This window comes from Brachyistius frenatus, unplaced genomic scaffold (genome assembly GCF_029030835.1).
Source record: "Brachyistius frenatus isolate BFR_SWC_R1_liver_20210118 unplaced genomic scaffold, ASM2903083v1 Contig_68, whole genome shotgun sequence".
Classification (NCBI taxonomy): Eukaryota; Metazoa; Chordata; class Actinopteri; family Embiotocidae; genus Brachyistius; species Brachyistius frenatus.
In genome coordinates, this window is record NW_027210667.1 from 1,046,872 (window position 1) to 1,065,902 (window position 19,031).

Genomic DNA, 19,031 nt, shown 5'->3' on the forward strand with positions numbered 1-19,031 from the left:
CAGACTTTCAAGACACGTTTTTAACAGTGCACATGAACAAAAATACATTCACATCTTTCTTGGTGCATACTGATGCTACAAAGTCAGCTTACCCTGATGGAATCATTGACCTCCATCTGTGCCAGCAGTTTTCCATTAATGCTGAAGTTGCAGAAGCAGCCCCTCTCGTAGTAGATGATGCAGTGGCCCTCGCTGGACACAGACATGAGCCGCGGGCTCTGGTAGAGGTCTGGTCCCTCCAGAGCCCGCAGTAGGTCCCCTGTGATGGTATGGACCAGACATGGACCCTCTGCAAAAAACAAACATACACAGAAGTGTCAACAAACTGTGCTCCTGGAAAAATAATCGAGCCTTCCGCCTTTGTAAAATAAGATCATGTCTACAGTGCAGCACGCTGGTATTCTTGGATGTCGTTCGGCAGGGTGAACATTCAGGTCTGCGGTGTCCATTGAAGCGTCTGTCTGTGTGAACGGGTCGGTGATAGACTGCTGTGTGTACACCAGTGCTGCAGCTCAAAGCACGAGTGTCCCTGATGCCCTCTTTTTTTTTTATTCTGATGACAGTGACATGAGACGAAGCCCACTGACCTTTAGCTCCACTGATGACGAGGCCCAGCTCTGCACAGACTGACACACACACAACTTCCTGGTCATGGCCAGTCAGAACTGCGCGTGGTGCTGGGTAGTCGCCTAAAAATGACAGATAAATAAAACCATTCAACAAATGACTCGGTTTAATTGAGACTGTGGTAACATCTTCCAAACAGTGTAACCAGCGTACTAAGACTGATTTAGGGGTAAATAGACAGGGACTGTGTGCGACCACCAAACATTCATCAGGCAATGAAATCACATAAACACAAGCGCTGTGATGGTGACATTCATCTGCGAGCAGGGAGGTTCCTGTGGATTGTTATGTAAATGCAGGGATGCCCTGTGACGGCAGCCAAGCCGCTTGATTTCATCCCATGTGTCACATGATTGATGATGGCCGGGGGAGAGGTTAGTGAAGGCTGTTTCACGGCACCTGGAGCCGACCTCGAGTCCTGCCACAGACGTTGAAGGTAGTGTTTGTGAAACACACTGATCACCAATAAAACATTGTTTGTTTTTTAAAACAACTCATCCTGTGTCTGAATACAGCCGGGGGAGTGACAAGTCTTATTGTCATACTGACGAAGAGGGGAACCCATTGAATTCCACTAATTATCTGCATTTAATAACAAACAAGGAAATGCACCGCAAATAAAGCAGAAACTGAATTTAGAGTTATTTACAACATTAAATCATGAAACAGCGGGAGATAAGGGAGGAATTCTGGGTCTGAAAATCATGTTTTACACTTCTGAAGTATTCAATTGGTATTTAATTTTGTTATTATAAGAACATTTTGATATTTACATGTGTTTTTCCTAATAAATCTGCTACTAATTGTGAGGGTCCTCAGTGTAATCATCACCTCTAAACTCACTATTAATGCCAAACCAGCACCACTGAATACACCTGCAGTACAAGACTGTTAGTGTCCACATGTGACTCATAGTTCAGACAATTCAGTGAAAGTTTCTTCTCGTTCGCCGGGATGACAGCAACATCCTGATAGATGATGTGGACACGCGTTCGACCGTACCGCCACCACCATCTCCTCCTCCAGCTTGGCATATTGCCTCTGTAGCTGCAGCAGTCCAGTGAGCGAGCTGGACTGTGATCGATGCAGCGCGGCCCCTCAGAGACCGGGACCTGAGCAGCGCTGTCAGTCCCAGCACCCGCTGCTGAGGGGGGCTGAATAGGACAAGTGTCAGAAAAAGCCTCAGGGGGGAAAAGGGAGCTCACCTACCCGACAAAAGATTCAATCACCCTGCACCGAGCTCCCCCACACCCACACCCACACCCACACACACACACACACACACACACACACACACACACCCGGCCTGAGCCCCTGGGATGAGCCGGACTCAGCAACCACAATTACCCGTTGCAAATATATCTGGTCGCACCGGTGTGATGGGCCTGAGGAGTCTGAGAAGCAAGGCCGTGATTGAGCTGGACGTTATTTTAATTATTACACATTTAAGACACACGCAGCCTTTTGGGACGCGGGTGAAATCAATTTCTTGTGCTCGCCACCATCTGCGGGATGAGGGGGAGTCGTGATCTGGCAGGCTGCTGCTGCATATTCACACAACCTTCATTGCAGAAATTATTAAGAGGCATGAAATCAGCAGAATGAGGCTCCTGGAGAAGATCGGTCACTGAGGAGGCCCATAACGAAGAGAATAAAGAGGACTCTGCTGTTCTGTGTGCTTCATGACAATAACAATAATAATTTAAGGGCTTCAATTGTGCAAATATGAGAAGATGGAAGTGGTGATGGCAAATGCCTGAATTCTATATTTGAACATGACCATTATTGGCTGGTTGTATATATTCTTATGAAGCTGTGTGCAGTATGTACGTTTTTAGCTGATCCTAAATCACGTTGCAGTCCACCGTCCCTCTTCAGCCGCGCGGCTTCGTCTTATTCTTCCTCTTGTCTGCTGAAGATGCATTATAATCACTAGTACTGTGAATATCAGGGGAATACAGTTTTCCTGCTGCAGTAACACAAGTGCTATTGCCCCTTGCTAATTTGAGGCATCCAAGCTGAAATTCTTAATTAACTGTCGGCACCTCAGTGAAGTTAATTAGAGAACACTCGCAACTAATGTGGAGCTCCTTGAATGTGCGACAATTGGAAACACAAGATCTTCTCACACAAACACACACTTTGTGTTGACGTCCAGATATGAAACAAAAACACACTCTCTTCATTATCCGCAGTTTTTCACATGGACCTCCTCGCTGGTACAGTGTTAGAGCAGCTTCCTCCTATTGCCCTGATGGATTGTCTTGAATACAGACAATCGGTGAAATGAGCCACTAAATGAACTGAGCAGGAGAAATCACACAGTGAGGGTCGACCATTTTGAATGCCAAGACATCTGGAGTCCTCTACTTGAAAGCAGCGCAGCTCGACGCGATGAATCACACTAATATATCACAGCTACAGTGCAGATGAATTATCCTCTCCCTGTCTCTCCACATTACTTGATTTGGAGGATAAACTGCCTTTTTTCCAGCGCTCATCAAAGCCTTTTTCAAAAATAACAATAGGCTGAGGCTCCTTTATCAGCTCCCATCTCACAGCAAATGAGTATGTATTTCATTGGTGAAACATTAAACAGAGTGAAGAGATCCTGTAACCTTGTGCAGAGGGCCATTCTACTGTGTATTCTGTGTGTGTGTGTGTGTGTGTGTGTGTGTGTGTGTGTGTGTGTGTGTGTGTGTGTGTGTGTGTGTGTGTGTGTGTGTGTGTGTGTGTGTGTGTGTGTGTGTGTGTGTGTGTGTGTGTGTGTGTGCATGTCACATGCATGCTCTTACTCACTGTTGCTGGGGTTGTCTCCAATAATATGGTGCCGCCCACTCCAGTACCACAGCAGCAGGGTAGCATCTCTGGACCCGGACACAATGTAGCAGTCTCCACCGATGTAGGACTCGGACCTGGCCAGACATGTCACCACGTCCCAGTGGCCAAAAACTATCTGGGTCAGCTTGCCTGAGGAGGATACAGATGATACATGATTTCACAGTTGGTAAAAGCTGCTAAGAGCCTGTAATACAAAAATACTAAAAAATCTACTACCGCAGAGCTTTACTGAATGAATATTTCTGAAAGTGAAATTAATGGTTTCCTGCCTTTTTTGGTTTGTAACTCCTTTGAATTTTCAGGTCTTCTTGTGACACTTAAATCCAAAATTATGGCCTGAATGTGGCACAAATTCACCAGTTAAAACCCCCAGAGTGATATTTCTTTCTCAATTTTTAATTTGAAGGATTTTAAAAGGTGAAGAGATGAAATCATCCAGTGTTTCAAAAGAGAGAAGAAACGTTTCAACCCTCTTGTGACTCCTTGAAGCTGTTTTCTCATATGAACAACGGACATTGTCTGGAGTTTTACACATGTAACACTCAACAGGAGGTCGTTCGTGTCGGACTAGTTCTCACCTACTGGAAATGCTGTGCTGGGTTTGGCCGATGGGTGGAGCGTGCAGCAGGCGTCATAGAAACATTATCAACACGCCCACTCGCTCGCTGTTAATTCTCCAGACAATGACCTCCTCTATTCTCATATGGGCATAATCGGACATAACACAGACTCCACACGAGGGAGCTGGCAGGCTTTGATGTCCGGTCCAACTGATTTGGACACTTCTAGCAAAGTTCCTTATTGTGGTGCATGGAAGAAAGTAGCTCCAGATTCATCCTGGAGCTCCCTGAGGCGGTCCTGACCCAAAACTTTGGGACGATTCAGTTAAAACTGCACTTACCGAGCTGCAGTGATAGCCATTTATATATTTCAACAGGTATGTTAGAGGCATTATCATCACGGTCCTAATGACACATAATGAATAGAATGAATCTTTTACAAATTTCAGCATATGATCTTAAATTCATCCATTTTTCTACAAGTCAGGAGAGAGTGGCAACAATACAGAATCATTACCGTCAGTCCTCCACACATGAGCGCACGCCTTGGTAGGAAATAGAGTTTACACTCTAACCTACCTGTCTCCGAGGAGTATACACGGAAGCTCTTGTCCCAGAAGCCACACACTAGGATGTAGCGGTTGTCAGCTGTCACCACAAAACAGTGTGTGGTGATTTGGATGCTTTGGTCCACTAGGTCTGTGATCTGACGCTTGTTGCTTCCAGTGTTATTGGCTGAGGAAGAAAAGAAAAGGAAAAGCAGAACGTGTCAATACCGAAGGTGTTTCAAGCAAATCCAGAATAGCTAGAACAGATATAAAGTGTGTATTTCTTGATTGATGTTCGTATCGTCACGCCTACTCACCAACCAGAGAATCCATCTCTATGGGGAGGTGATGGGCCTGTTCCAGAGAGTAGCCTGGTGCTCCCCGCAGACCTAGATCCAGGTACAGATACATGAGGCTATTTCTGACTACTGCGCGCACACACACACACACACACACACACACACACACACACACACACACACACACACACACACACACACACACACACACACACACACACACACACCTGTTCCCTCTTCAGAGCCAAGTTAATTCATAATGTCTTCCAGGAGATGGAAGTATTGGAGGTCCATCTGTCTTACTGGGTGTTTTTTTTTTCCTGGGGTGTCAAACTGAATGGAGACATTTCGTCTATCTGAGAGAATCTGGAGCCAGTTTTAAAACAGCAACATGCCTGAAAATATGGAGGCCTTATTATCATCATTACTCTGAAAAGTCAAACCACATTTCCCCTCCTCTCCAGCAGGATGGCAAGAGTGCTGCAGCTGCATTCATTAGTGTGGGAGCAGGCGGAGCAGGCGGAGCAGCCACACAGCGCGGACTCTTTGGTCCTGAGCTCTGTGTGTTTCTACGGTGACAGATGGGGATGTGTGAGGAGAATATGGTGCAGTTGCGGCCTAATTTCCAAGTAACCATTGCTTTGGCCCTCTGACCCCGAGGTGAGGCCGATTCTCGGGGAGGGGCTCCGTGGGTAATGTTGTTCACACATGTCTGGAAGGGAACATGTGGAAACACTCACGGTCAGCTTACCTGGGAGGTGCTAGCCTCTCTATTAGCCAGCTGGCTACAGCACTGTTGTGAGCAGTGGGTAGGTTTTTGTGTGACGGTGATGAAGTGATTTTACGGGTCCACTGCTGTGGTAGGTATCACATGTGGTGTGGCACGCTTTATTTGACTTTTTTCAAGGGCGTATGAGTGTGTTTGAACATATCACCGTCTATGTGAGTTGGGCTCCACTCACCAACCGTGTTGTGCCATCGGTTGACGGCGAATAGGCGGCTGCAGGTGACGGTAACCACGGCGGGTACGGTAAGATGGGGCAGGGTGTTGGCGGACACGTGGGTCACCGGCGAATTAGATGGAAACTTCAACACCATGATGACATCCTGCTGCATTTGGTCCTTGAACATTAGAGGACTCTGTGGAAGGAAACACTATTGAGTAGAAGAGAGGGAAGACGAAGCGTGGAAAAGGATGGAGGGTCACGATGATGAGAGAGGAGGAGGAGGAGGAGGAGGAGCAGGAAGGGAGAGGATGGAGAAGATGAAAAGATGAGAGAAAAAGAATGTAAGAGGCAGTTAGTGTGGAGGTTGGGAGGAACAACTTCAGACACAGGAGAGCTTCATGCACTGCCCCTCCAGACAGTCAGACAGGGGTAGACGTGGAAAACTGGGATGGAGTAGACTGTACATATGAGATGGTGGATAAATGACACATGTATCAGAAAGATCCAGTCTGGCCTGCAAAGAAGAAGCACTGAAAGGGAATGCATGACTTTTTGCTTTTGAAATTGAGCTGCTTTCTTTCTTTTCGGTTTAAAAACTCAGCTCCAACTTTAAAACCCTGATTCACACTGCGTGTGTCGTAAAACCAGAGGAGACAGTGATACTAACATTAGTCTGTGACTTTTGAACCAATTGTAGCTCTCATCTTGTTTTAATACCGGAAGCTGCTGAAAGAAGTGGACAGAAGTGACTGAAAACATTGTCATCTGTCGCGAAAAGAAAAAACTAAATTTAAGTAAAAGGTCTTCGAGGGATGAGTTTCTCAGTTTCTGTCATGGGAGGGAAACAGAGAGAGCCACGTGTGGATAATGAGGGCAAGGCTGGTTACTACATGGATCGGACGGGGAGGAGCAGCTTTCAGCATAAAGAAGGAGAGCTACTAGGCCAGTAGGGAGCACTCTTCCCTTTAAACTACACTGCTAGTAGGCAGTACTAGCTCTGAAACTGTGCACACTGCTGGTGCTGAATATTCATAGTAAAGATCTGTGACCTACATGAGGTAAAACTTCAGAAATATTTATATTTTGTTGTTAAAAGTAAAACTATAGAAGTGAGAAATCATCCTCAAGCTACCTACAAACACATTCACACGAACACACACTATCCAGTCTTGGACAGGACCACCCCCCCCCCCCCCCCCCCCCCACCCACACACACACACACACACACACCACACCACCTCCAGAGGTGCAGGGAAATTTCCCAGCATGCTCGCTGTTCTCACCAGGTGCATGGCGGAGCTGCGTGGAGGATGTGGCTCAATAAGCAACTGAGATGGCGTCTGTCCAAAGCTCTGGATCTGCGCCTCTGTGGCCTGCGGGAGAGAGAGAGGGGAGAGGCAGGCAGAGAGAGAGCGGCTGTCACAATCAATATGCATCAAAGTGATGGGTCAATGCGTTACTTGACAATGCAAGCAAATCCTAACTCAGCCGTGCCTATGAGGAATGGGGGGGGGGAGGGAGAGAAAGGGGTGCACTTCCAATCCGCCTGGGTGCTCCCCCTCCCCCCATAGCCCTGCAGAGTCATCCGAGTGTTAGTATGGAAGAGACAAGCCTTTTCCTATTAACATGCTTCAGTTAACCATTCCCATTTCCAGGAGCAGGGGCCCCGACTGCACAAACGTTAACCTGGAGTGACATCCAGCGAGGACTGCAGCAGGCCGGTGTGCTTTTAGATGTTATTGTGCTTGAAACAAAGGAGAGCAGCATGTGTATGCACACACACACATATGAAACAGAGGCACAAAATCGCACAAGCAGCATGTGTATGCACACACACACATATGAAACAGAGGCACAAAATCGCACAAGCAGGGCATGGTGATTTGAGTAAAGGCAGCTCAGTGCTGGACAATGTATGGAGGACAAGATCTGAGTATTTGTGACTGAGCAGAGGAAACCAGAAGACTTTACTGTTATTAAAGAATAGCTTTCATTTAAATAGACAAAAGATCTCCTCTACCTGCAGTGAGAGAGGAAAAAACAAGCAGTACAAGCTGCTGAGCTTGACTGAAAGTGGGGCACTCCACGGCGGGAGTGATTGATGTGACTGGAGCCACTTCCACCATCAGAGGGGAGCTTGTAGACGTCCGTCAATGCCACTGTGCACAATGGAACATACATCGCTCAGCCTTTCGCCCGCCCTTCTGACTGCCTGGCCGACTAGCCCTCATTTTCCTGCGCCTGTACACACCGCTCACAATCAAAAGGACCCATTGGGTAACACATGCCACGGAGGGAGATGTGGCACGGGAAGTTTGGAGGTGATACTGAATCAGGACAGGCCACCTGCAAGGCCGGCAGTCGCCTCCAACACCCCCGGATCACTTCCTATCTTCCACGGCACCAAAAAAGGCCCTGTCCAAACAGAGGAGAGCTGTCACACAGCAGTAGAAGTTTCATGCGAGTTGGTGAGCACATTTGGCAACCATTAAGTGTTAGTCAGAGTTTCTTTACAACGCAGTCTGTCAAGTAATAAGCAGCTGACATTATAGCTATTTAAGGTTAGGTTTGGGGTAAGGGTCACAATGTCTGCTCAAATAAAGAAATTTGATCCACAGATCAGAAAGGTTGAGAGAGCCATGTGGAAAACATCACCGTGTTTCTTATGAAGATTCTATTACCGGGCAAACCAGGCTGCTGCGTGGCCCGTTCTGATCGTTTTTAGACAACCTCGACCACTGTGAACCGAGAATTTGTCTGTCTGTGTTTGTGTTATTGTGTGTGTGTGCTGGAGGAAGGCAGTTTGACTTGTTGAAGGTTAACCCAAGAACATGTTCTTCCACCAGATGATCAAAACACGTCAATATCTCTCAGGTGCTTGAACACTAATCCTCGCTGATGTCTGTCAGAAACTTATCTGGATCTCAGTCTGAGACTGAGAGCACTTAACAGGCAGTTCATTAGTTTAAGTCACTTCGGGCTCTGCTTTTTGGCTGATAAGTGACACTTATTGCCAAAGCCATCTGGATGATCTCTCCTCCCAGCAAAAGAAACGCCTTGCTTGGGTGAGCACCAAACATCCATCATAACACACGGTGTCTGTCTGTCTGTCTTCGCATCCAGTTTGGGAAACGAGCAGAAAACCTTCAGAGGTGAGTGGCTGCAGTTTCTTCTGTATGGTTCACAGACTAGTGACGGAGACCCCATGGAGGACGATCGCCCGGCAGCATCCTCCAGTGCACTCATGCAACGCAGCAACACAACAGCTCTGTCACGCAGTTTGCAGACATGGCCTCGCGTTGACCCGCTAAGCAGCGTGGGATCATGCTGAGTCACGACACCTGAGATCAACGACGGCAACTACAAATGTGAAGCAGCGCCACCTTTCACCTCTTCATAGATGCCGCAGATTACAGACGGGCTTTAAAGTAGTATAAACAGATTAAAATAATCATAAACTGTACATGAAAATATACAAACAAACAATTTATGTTGTTGTCGTGTAACTGCGACTACTCTGCCGCCCATTCTTTACATGCCAAATTAAATTTGTCAACGATAAGATTATCTGAAGTTGAATCCTTAAGCACTGACAAAGAATTACCCTGAGGGTTTTTTCCTGAGTGGCAGTTCAGGAGCTGACACGTGAACTTCTTTCTGTATGATGTGTCTCAAACTATGTGTGCACCTGTAAGTGATTGTCTCTAATGCAGCCATCATCACGGGTAATTAAATCCTATATGCTATGTGATATATGCACATTTAAGGTCAAGCAGTTAAACGCCACATGAGTATCAAAGCCGCTCATCGGCCAGCCGCAGCACACTTTGTTGTCTTTGTTGATTCGGGGGGTGGGGTGTCAGGAGGAGGAATCGAGTGCCACTGATGAATCATTTGTCTGTTTACTTGTGAGTGACACAGTGGGCTCTGAATCCAGGGGTTGCTGTCATGTTTTTCCATAAGAGAGGGCTGTCAGGAGAGGCATCGCGGCAGAGGACTGCTGTTCCGGCAGTGTGCCCAGTAGAGCTGTCACCGCGCCCTCAACCGGCAGACCACAGGCCCATCGGCATGTCAAGAAGGTGTCATCATTTTCATCTGACACACCGCCGGAAATTATCTCTCATGACCTCTAATTTCTTGACATTTCCAACGCCTCAATTGCCGTGACTAATGCCAGATCTGCAGTTTTACCTGTCAGGCCCCGGATGAATCAATACCCTCGAGTCAGTCGTCACATTGCAGCAGATCTCTCAGCGAGACGTTCACTGGGCATTTTTCCATGCTCCACCTCACTGACTCATCTAGGCGCATCACACTGGCCCGTGTGGGACAGGGGGAGTGGTAAACAGTAACAGCCCAACAAATCCAGCAGGTAGTCATCTACCAAAATATATCAAAGTACCATAAACTGTGCAGGAGATAAAATCAAATTACTAGTTAAGGACTTGCCTGTAAATCATCTTTGCAACTTTGCATGAATTACATTTTCTATTCATTCGTAATATATATATTTTTTATAACAGGAATGTTAAGTTTAAAAATACAAGGATGTACTTCTTATTGCCGGGACAAAAGAATCCATCCGGAATTAGAGATGTATCTGAGGGTATGAAGGTTTGTCTTAATTAGTGCTCATCATATCAACATTACATCAGTTGTAATTAGCTGAACCAATTTATTTTCTCCACTACAAATACACTCACATGTCACAGTTGCGACGACATCAACGGGGTACAATTAGGGAGCCTGAATAGCAGGCTTCCTAATGTGCAACTAACTAACAGTACTGTCATCTCTCAGGGTAATAACAGTCAGGGAGGAAGACAGCGAAGAAAAAAAAAACTCAATCTGATGCAAAATAAACAAGGCATCATCTAAAATCTTTGTGGAAACGATGAAAACCGAACCTTTCACAGTATGGTTTGGTAATTAGATGAAGCCAAATCTTCTGCAGGTGATTTGCATAGTGGTCACTTGATAAATAAAGGCGCCCCTGGAAGTGACAGTATATAAATGACTTGTTTTGCAGACAGCAGATGGTGGATATCACAGGGAGAGACGAGCTCACACTGGAAAGTACCACAATGCGTGCCAGCTGCTACAGTCTCTGCTCCCCTTTCCCCTTGCAATTATGCTTTTCACGAGTAGTGCGGGCGAACTAATAGTTATTCAATTAATATGTTAAGAACAAGAGGATTCACTCCCTCATCTATTGACTGAGTAACCTCTGGTGATTGATCAAAGAGCGCAGTCAGATCCATTGATCTGATGAAGAGAAAGGACACACAATATATCTTAAAAAAAATTTAAGGAATAGAATCTGGGTGTTGAGAAGGCCTTCAAATAATGTGCAAAGATATTAAAAGAATGCTGTTTATCTGAGAAATAGGAAATTCATAATAATAATTAATCAGAAAATGACTCTAATCTTAAAGTAAACCCGCTGAGTCAGCAGCTCTGCTCGATTCTCTCACAGGTTACATTTGCATGACACAATAAGTGATTGACAGATGCATGATGCGAATGCTTCTGGAGCTCCAGCACATGCCAGGACAAATAGAGACAGGAAGTTGTGCCTATGGCGAATAAGACGGGGGGGGGGGGTGGCTTGGTCTCCATGGCAATGTGTGTGTGTGTGTGTGCGTGCGTATGTGCGTGCGTGCGTGTGGATGTGCTTTACCTCTCTGAGCAAAGGGTCAGTGATACTGTCCAGGTTGACGGAGCCCTCGTAAGTCAGGTAGTGAAAGACGTTGAGGGCACGCACTGCTTCAGGGCCGCGCTGCTTGTAGCCGAAAATAAGGTCAATCCACTGATGCAGCTGACATGACACAAACTCGCTTTCCAGGGCCTGTCAGAGGAGTACAGGGCAATTAGAGGTGAGGAGCCACACCAGCGGCGGCACTGCACAGGGGATTTAGGACACAAACACCAATTGAACTTCCGCACAACAGTGAGCACAACAAAACACAGCCTACATACTGTAAGCAGATGACCTACCATAGCATTACATCACCATCAGACTAATTACATATAGAACTGTGAGGGAAACTAACTTCTGTTCATTGAAATAATTGAAGTGTTTCACTTATTTTAACATTGGCTCAGAAAGACAGAGACAGAAGCCGATTTCCCGCCTTTTAACGTAACCAGCGACCTCAACACAAGCCTCCCATATCATATTTCTCTGCACACTTACATACTGTCTTTGGACGGAGACAAAGAAACTGGTTCAATACTAACAGGATTCAGTTGACTGTAAAACCGTCTGCAGGAGAAACACTGATAATTAACTGTGAGGGTAAAAAAGGAGACTTGATTTCTTGTGGGAGTGTTAGTGAGAGATCTAGTATCAGATTTCAGGCTGATAATTATTATAAATATACATATAGAAGCCATACAGTGGGGGTATTGTCCCAGAATATGGTGCAACATAATTCCCATGCATGCCGTGGTTCGGCTTTGCTAGAGACATTTACACTCCTCCCCTCACGTCAGGAATAACAGCCATTACCAACAAAGGCTGCTCGAGCACACAGAGGCAGAGTTTGCCACAGGGCATATCACGACAATTGAAAGTGGCACATGCAAAGATGGGAAGTGGGAGGACGAGGGAGGGAGAAAGAAAAGGAGGGAAGGAAAAAAAAGAGAGAGTGAGAAAGAGGGGGAGGCAGTCAGAGATTCACTGTCAGAAATGAAATAATAGAGGAAGCGAGAGTGTGGGCTAGCTGGGGAACAGAACAAAAGGAAGACCAAAAAGATGGAGGCAGACGACTATGATTTTCTGGGTGTGTGTGTGTATGTACCGTTCTGCGACTCTAACAATGCAAAGCAACATCACACATGTATCCTTCAACAGTGAGAAAATATCCACTGTAATCTTCTTTTGTTTTTTCCAGTTGTCCTCCCTCCTTGTTTTGGAGAAGCAGACATGCCCGTAACAACTCCAAGCCTTTCCCATCTCTCTCTCTTCAACTGCCTCCCTCCATTACCCTCCCACCCCACCACACACACACACACACACACACACACACACACACACACACACACACACACACACACACACACACACACACACACACACGCACACACACACGCGCTGTGCACGGTATACAAGCCTGGTAGAGCTCAACCAGGCAGCGCCGGTAGAGAACGGGGAAAGGTCACCTGCATAAGACCAGCCGAGCTCTGTCACTCCGGCTGAAAAGGTCAAGAGTGTTCCCACAGCCTGCTTCTACCTCCGGTCCGAGAACCGCGGTAGCCCCTAACCTCAGGACACATAACACGCATCCAACTGTGTCCTCACCAACACTATTATTTACATCGCTATGGCTTTAGGGCAGTAAAACCCACTCATTAAACCGAGACTCAAAAGTGGAGGAATATTATGATGGGATTTTTTTGACCGTTACGCCAAACTGAGACTTTATATTTAACTTTGTTGTTATACACCTGATAAACGCAAACACAATACAAACAGTGGTGTTAATTTATTTTTCTACTTTTAGCGTAAAGTAATCAGAGAGTTGCCAGGCCAGGAAACATGAGCATGTTGTGTACAGTATGCTGACATTGTGGTAAAACTGAGCTTTCCATACTTTTCAGACCATTTACAACAATGTACCAAACTAAATTTCTCAAGAACCACCTCCCACTGTAGATAACAACACATTTTTTAAAGAATAAAATTCACTAATGTAACCATGCAAATAGCCTCAGAAAGGCTAAACAACAACATGAGACTCCTGTTTGAAAATAAAAAGGTGCATTTCTATCTTTTCTAGAAAAAGTGTCGCCCAGCGGCTCAACTGACGATTAAAACTCCTCACGTAAGAATATATAATATTCTTAATTATTCTCCCAACCAATTTGTGGACTCAGTAGCTTTTTATAAATTCCACTTTTTTCCGTTTGCTAAAGTCGACAACTGAGGAGTATGAACTGATGCATCTGTATTAAACGTGCACGCAGACGCTCACACACAGACACACACATAGACCCTGCACACTGCCAAAGGGAGGAGGCCCGCCGTTACTGAGGGCAACACTGGAGGACAAACTTGACCTCAGCCTCGTCTTTTGGTGACATGGCCGGGGTCGGGGGGCAGTGTTAGCATTGAGCGATGCTCTTTATTAGATGGTTCATGAATAAGACAAGGAGACAGAGGACTTTGGGAAGGTTAGAAGGAAGAGAGGGAAACTGCTGTTTTCAGGGGGCACAAAAGCAAAAATGTATTATATTGATCGTTTTTGAATAATATTCTTAATGAAGTCAATCATTTCTAAGAAGGGAACAATACTTATTATATATATGGTCGACTTATGGTGAAAATAAAACATAAAATAGACCGGGTCGTTATGGACATTAACTGCAGTGTGTTTCTTAACTTGCACTTTACCTTGCTTCACTTTAACTTGTTATTTTACATGTAATTACATGTATTTATATAAACATATGCATATTCATGAAATCTTACTTTCATTTGCTGTTTAAAAAAAATATATGATTTAATGAATTTGTTGCTGTTTTTTTATGCACTCCAGCTGTTACATCAAACAAGCAAATGGGGGATCCAAATAAATACATAGAAAAATGACTCACCACAACAGTTGCACCCTTAGCGACAGAGAGAGTGCAGCTAAAAGTATTGCGGGAAAAAAAGCGAACAAGCTCCTGGGAGCGAAATCAGCTGTAGACATTTGTCAGTATTTTTTTTAGCACTCTCACTGCCAGAAGGGGTCGACCAGTTCCAAGTTTCTGTTTCTGTTTGGTATTCATATTTTCTTAAAATATATTTTTGTTCATGTAATAATTGAGGTCATATCACATACATGGATGAGTCTGAAAGCCATATTTGCACCAAGAGATTTGCGATGTGACACATGCCTCAACCTTACCATTCTGTTTATCCTAACGAGGTCTTCGGGCTTCTTAGCCCAGGCCGGCAAGTCCACGTCACAAACCATGGCCCTGTCCTCCCTCATTCCCAGATGGTAGCCGTTGCTGTTGATGAACATCTCCGGGAGGTAGTAGAACTCAGGAAGCAGTTCCTGAGGGAGGAGAGCCGCTCATGTTTTACAGCTTACTGATGAGGCCACAGCGCTTTAATACCAGAGTCTAAATAGCACAACCTTCAACGTATAGTCGCCCAACAATTCAGTCAAGCGTAAGAAATCAGATATGAGAGGATAGAACCACAGAAAACAGAGAAAAAGGCAGTGAGTCCCACTGAGATTAAGTGAGAATTCAAGGGGAAAGGTAACACAAACAAACCAAACAGCAGGCCACAAGAAAGCGGTGAGAGGTGCTCGTCCAGTTATTCCAGGCAGGGGTGTTAGGTGTGTTAAATGAAACTGGAACTGAGTTGGGTTTCTCTCCGTGGTCTCCGGGTTCTTGTGATGGGGTCAGGACCTTGCAGTGGAGGGGAAGTCAGCGTGGTAAAGGAGCCTGCTGTGATTCCATACATCGAAGAGGAGAGCAAATATTTACTCTTCTGAGAGTTCTGAGACGAGAGTATTCCTAAAGGATTTGTGTTAAATGAAGATATTTCTCATTTCATGTATGCTTTACATTTCTGCTGACTGTTACCTAAAGCATATTATATGTTCTGACATGGACTTCTTATGTTCCAGGCGACCATTTATGTATTGTTAAATTGCAGGAATTTGCTTGAGGATATCCACAATATGCAACAAAAAAGAAATAAAAATGTTAGCTGTAGACTTACGCCGATTTAAAAACGTACAAAACATTCATATTTCCTTATAAGGTAACTTTTTGCTTAGTTTTTTCCAAGAATGAGCTTGAATAACATTTAATAATCTCAAAAACAAACTCAAGTTGTTTTTAAATTAAATGTGGCTTCCTGGATATCAAGGAAAAACTAAAATATAGGACAGGCAATGGGCTGAAAAATGCAAAACTACTGATGTGTCATTTAAAACAATTCTTTAAGAACACTGTGATTTTGCAGCCCCCACTGTGATCCCTCATCCTCCTGATCATACATCCAAGGAACGATAAGTGAGTCAGGCCTCTGCACAATCAGGCATATGCACACGAGGAATGTAGATCCTCCACTCTGCCCTCATTAAAAAACATACAGACGAGAAAGTTAAATGTTGTTGTTTAGCTCTTCACCCGCCATCATACAGAAGGATGCGAGTATCTGAACTCCTTGTATCAGGCTTGTTTTATGAACACAGTGTTTGTCAGATTCAGTGGTACTATGGAGTTTTATATTGCCTGTGGGATGCATAACGTGCAGAGCTTTTAGGCACCCATAAATCACCAGGGTTGGAGAGAGCTGGTTAGTATGACACGGTACAGGCCAATAACACTTCTGGTCTGCTGTTGGTCACATTTCACCCTCTGCGCACGACGAAGGGGAAGGGAGTGAAGCAGCCATTCCTCCCTTCTCCCTCTGTCTCTCCACGCACACACACACACACACACACACACACACACACACACACACACACACACACACACACACACACACACACACACACACACACACACACACACGCTACACTTTCCCTCCTCTTCTTTCGTTTGTAAACTTCCTGCCGTAACTCACCGCCAAGCCGTTAAAACTGCCAGCTCCGTTTTCAAGCCACCCTCCCATGGCAGCCATTAATTCTGCAACAGCATTGTAATGGGCTAACAAGTCAATCACACAAGCCTCCATTGCTTTACACTGTGTCACCTTAATGACATGTTCGTCAAAATCTGTCACCGGCGGAGTGCTGCTGGATTCCTTCAGACAACATGGTGGCAGTTTGTGTGAAGGAGTGTGTGTGTGTGTGTGTGTGTGTGTGTGTGTGTGTGTGTGTGTGTGTGTGCTCACAATTTCCAAGAGAAGCCTGCTCCTCTTTGCCCATGGGCGGCTGTGCCAGCTTACCATAACCGCGTTTGCACACAGAAATAAACGAGAGGTATGGACCCACATTAACATTAATGATGGGGTGGTGGAGGAGGTGAGGGGTTGTTTCCATTTGACTTGCTCTTTTAGGAGGTCATCCCCATCAGGGGTTCAGGCTCCCTCGGTCTTGTCTTCATTACTGCTGGAGGAGGCCGGGGTTAATGGAGGAGAGACCCTGGTTAAGAAAAAGCTGTACACCGAGCGGCCTGCTCGGGCCAAAGCTGACCTTAACCCTGGACTCTCTGCTGTGTCTCACGCGCTGTGGTGGCTGCGCATGGCGCTTTGGTGTCTGCCTATATGTTTGGCTGCTTTTCTGTGGGCATGAATGGAAACCTATGCTTTTATTTGTTCTTTTTTTGGCTAGAATTATGCTGAATGTCCTTTTAATACATAACATGTTCAAGATTACAAATATAGGAAGATATTAGGGAATAGTTGGAAATGTGTGCACATAAAAATAAGGGATATAACAGAAATGGAGAATATTATAGAAAGGAAATGAATGATTTAATCAGTTATTACAGTGCCGTTGAATGAGCACCTCGGCTCCTTTACATGCATTATGAAATACTGCTGGCGATCCTGCATTGTCCTGCTCAGTACAATGCTCCTCCTAATAGATCAGCGGCCATCCTATGTGTGTAAAACAAATGCATGCAGACATACAAGTAGTCCAAAGTAGACTGTATTTGTTAACAGGGTGGCGTTTGACTATTCAGTTGTTCACATGCTCGCAGCCTTCCACCTCCGCCTCACATGGATTGTTGGCTGCTCTCCGCCATATCCTGGCAAGTAAAAGCCCTGTCTGTACATAAAAGACTACATTTTAAATAGCTTTTGTCATTAATGCTTTATTAATTGCCTGGGGCAACACTACCCGATGCAGGGTGTGCTAGAAATATATGACACTTTGAGGTCAGTGCATATTCCTGCTGCGTGTTATGCAGTGGGCAAAATGGAGGCGAATCAGCAGGGTTCAGCGTTTTCGGTGCTCTGTGGATATGCAGAGAGAGGGCTTTGTCTTTCTCTCGCATGCAGGCTTTGTTCAGTCTACCTTGGAGATGGTTTGCTTTCTGCATGAGATAAATCAAAATGTGCACTGGGAATCTCTGAGCACTATGAGCCTGTGTGATTCACTGTTTGAGGCATTTATAATTAATGGTGTATATTTTTGCAGTGGTGTTGAGGCACATTGAGGAGAGGAGCATAGGAAGAGAGCGGCTTGGTATGGCTATACTGCACATTATGTATGCATACATATGTTGATATCCACTACCATTGTTGTCAGAATTGGAGTAGAGTCAAACAAATAGTTTTACTTATTCACAGTTACAATGTAACCCGTGCGTTGCACTATTTTCTTTTGTTGTTATTCTCACCTTCACATCTGAGGTGTCCCTCTGACAGTTCCTCCAGGAGCGAGCGATGGCTGAAAATGTGCGGTCAGGGTGGTCGAATTTGTTGTTATTACAACTAAGGAAGAACGTGGTGAAGGGCTCCTACAGAGAAAACAAATTAGACATCAACGATCAAAGATCTCCGCCTCAAGTCATGACTGTTTTTTTCTACCTCCTTCACGTCCATTTTTAATGGCAATCATCATAATCAACCAGCTGAAAATGTGAATATTGTTTAAACCAAGAGGATTCGTGCTAAAAAATGTGAAGACTCTGAATTATCTGCATTGTTTCATTGTTATTTCTTTCTGCAGTAGACTCAGGGATCTCTGTAGAGATCAGTCTTTCATTGAATTGAAGCCTGAGGGAGAATTAATTAGTGCTCTTCCTGAGTACAGTCATACAGCCATAATGATAATTGGCTCAAATTTGGTTTTCTCAGACTGATATGGCAACCATTGCCGGTTGGAGCGGATGGATCACTCACCAGAGGAAGAAAGGGATTGTGGGAACAAACCCACTGAGGCCAATCTAACTGCTGTCAAGGGAGCTCCCTCAGTTCATCAGTCCCTCTCTACTAATGATGGGAGGGGGTGGAGGAATACAGTACAAACTCCCCTTTCAAATTTGTAAGCTCCTTCAAAAATCACATGTGCACCAACTCAAAAAAGCTGTGCAGGTTATATATTTGCAGGGAACAGATTGGAAGTGCATGTGCTTCGCTCTCCTCCTACAGAGTAAATGAGGACAGTGCTCAGTAACCTTGATGGACATGTCTCCGGCGCTCACTGGGTTGCCTGAAACACATAAACCTGTCACAGCAGCCTCTGTAAATCATTACCCAGCCACTCTTTATTTAGTTCACATATGCTGGTTTACTGGCCTGTGAAA

The 19,031-nt window shown here is 45.1% G+C and overlaps 1 protein-coding gene across 1 annotated transcript in view; it reads right to left on the minus strand.

Moving 5' to 3' along the window:
* The window catches only part of nbeab (neurobeachin b), a 185,485-nt gene that overhangs the window by 4,420 nt on the left and 162,034 nt on the right, over positions 1–19,031 (minus strand). The window contains exons 46-55 of the mRNA XM_069707305.1: positions 18,123–18,242; positions 14,717–14,869; positions 11,503–11,670; positions 7,106–7,195; positions 5,838–6,015; positions 4,894–4,965; positions 4,608–4,763; positions 3,427–3,597; positions 588–689; positions 93–289 (exon numbers count right to left, since the gene is read on the minus strand). Of these exons, the coding sequence (XP_069563406.1) occupies positions 93–289; positions 588–689; positions 3,427–3,597; positions 4,608–4,763; positions 4,894–4,965; positions 5,838–6,015; positions 7,106–7,195; positions 11,503–11,670; positions 14,717–14,869; positions 18,123–18,242 (1,407 nt within the window). The remainder of the gene's footprint in view (positions 1–92; positions 290–587; positions 690–3,426; positions 3,598–4,607; positions 4,764–4,893; positions 4,966–5,837; positions 6,016–7,105; positions 7,196–11,502; positions 11,671–14,716; positions 14,870–18,122; positions 18,243–19,031) is intronic.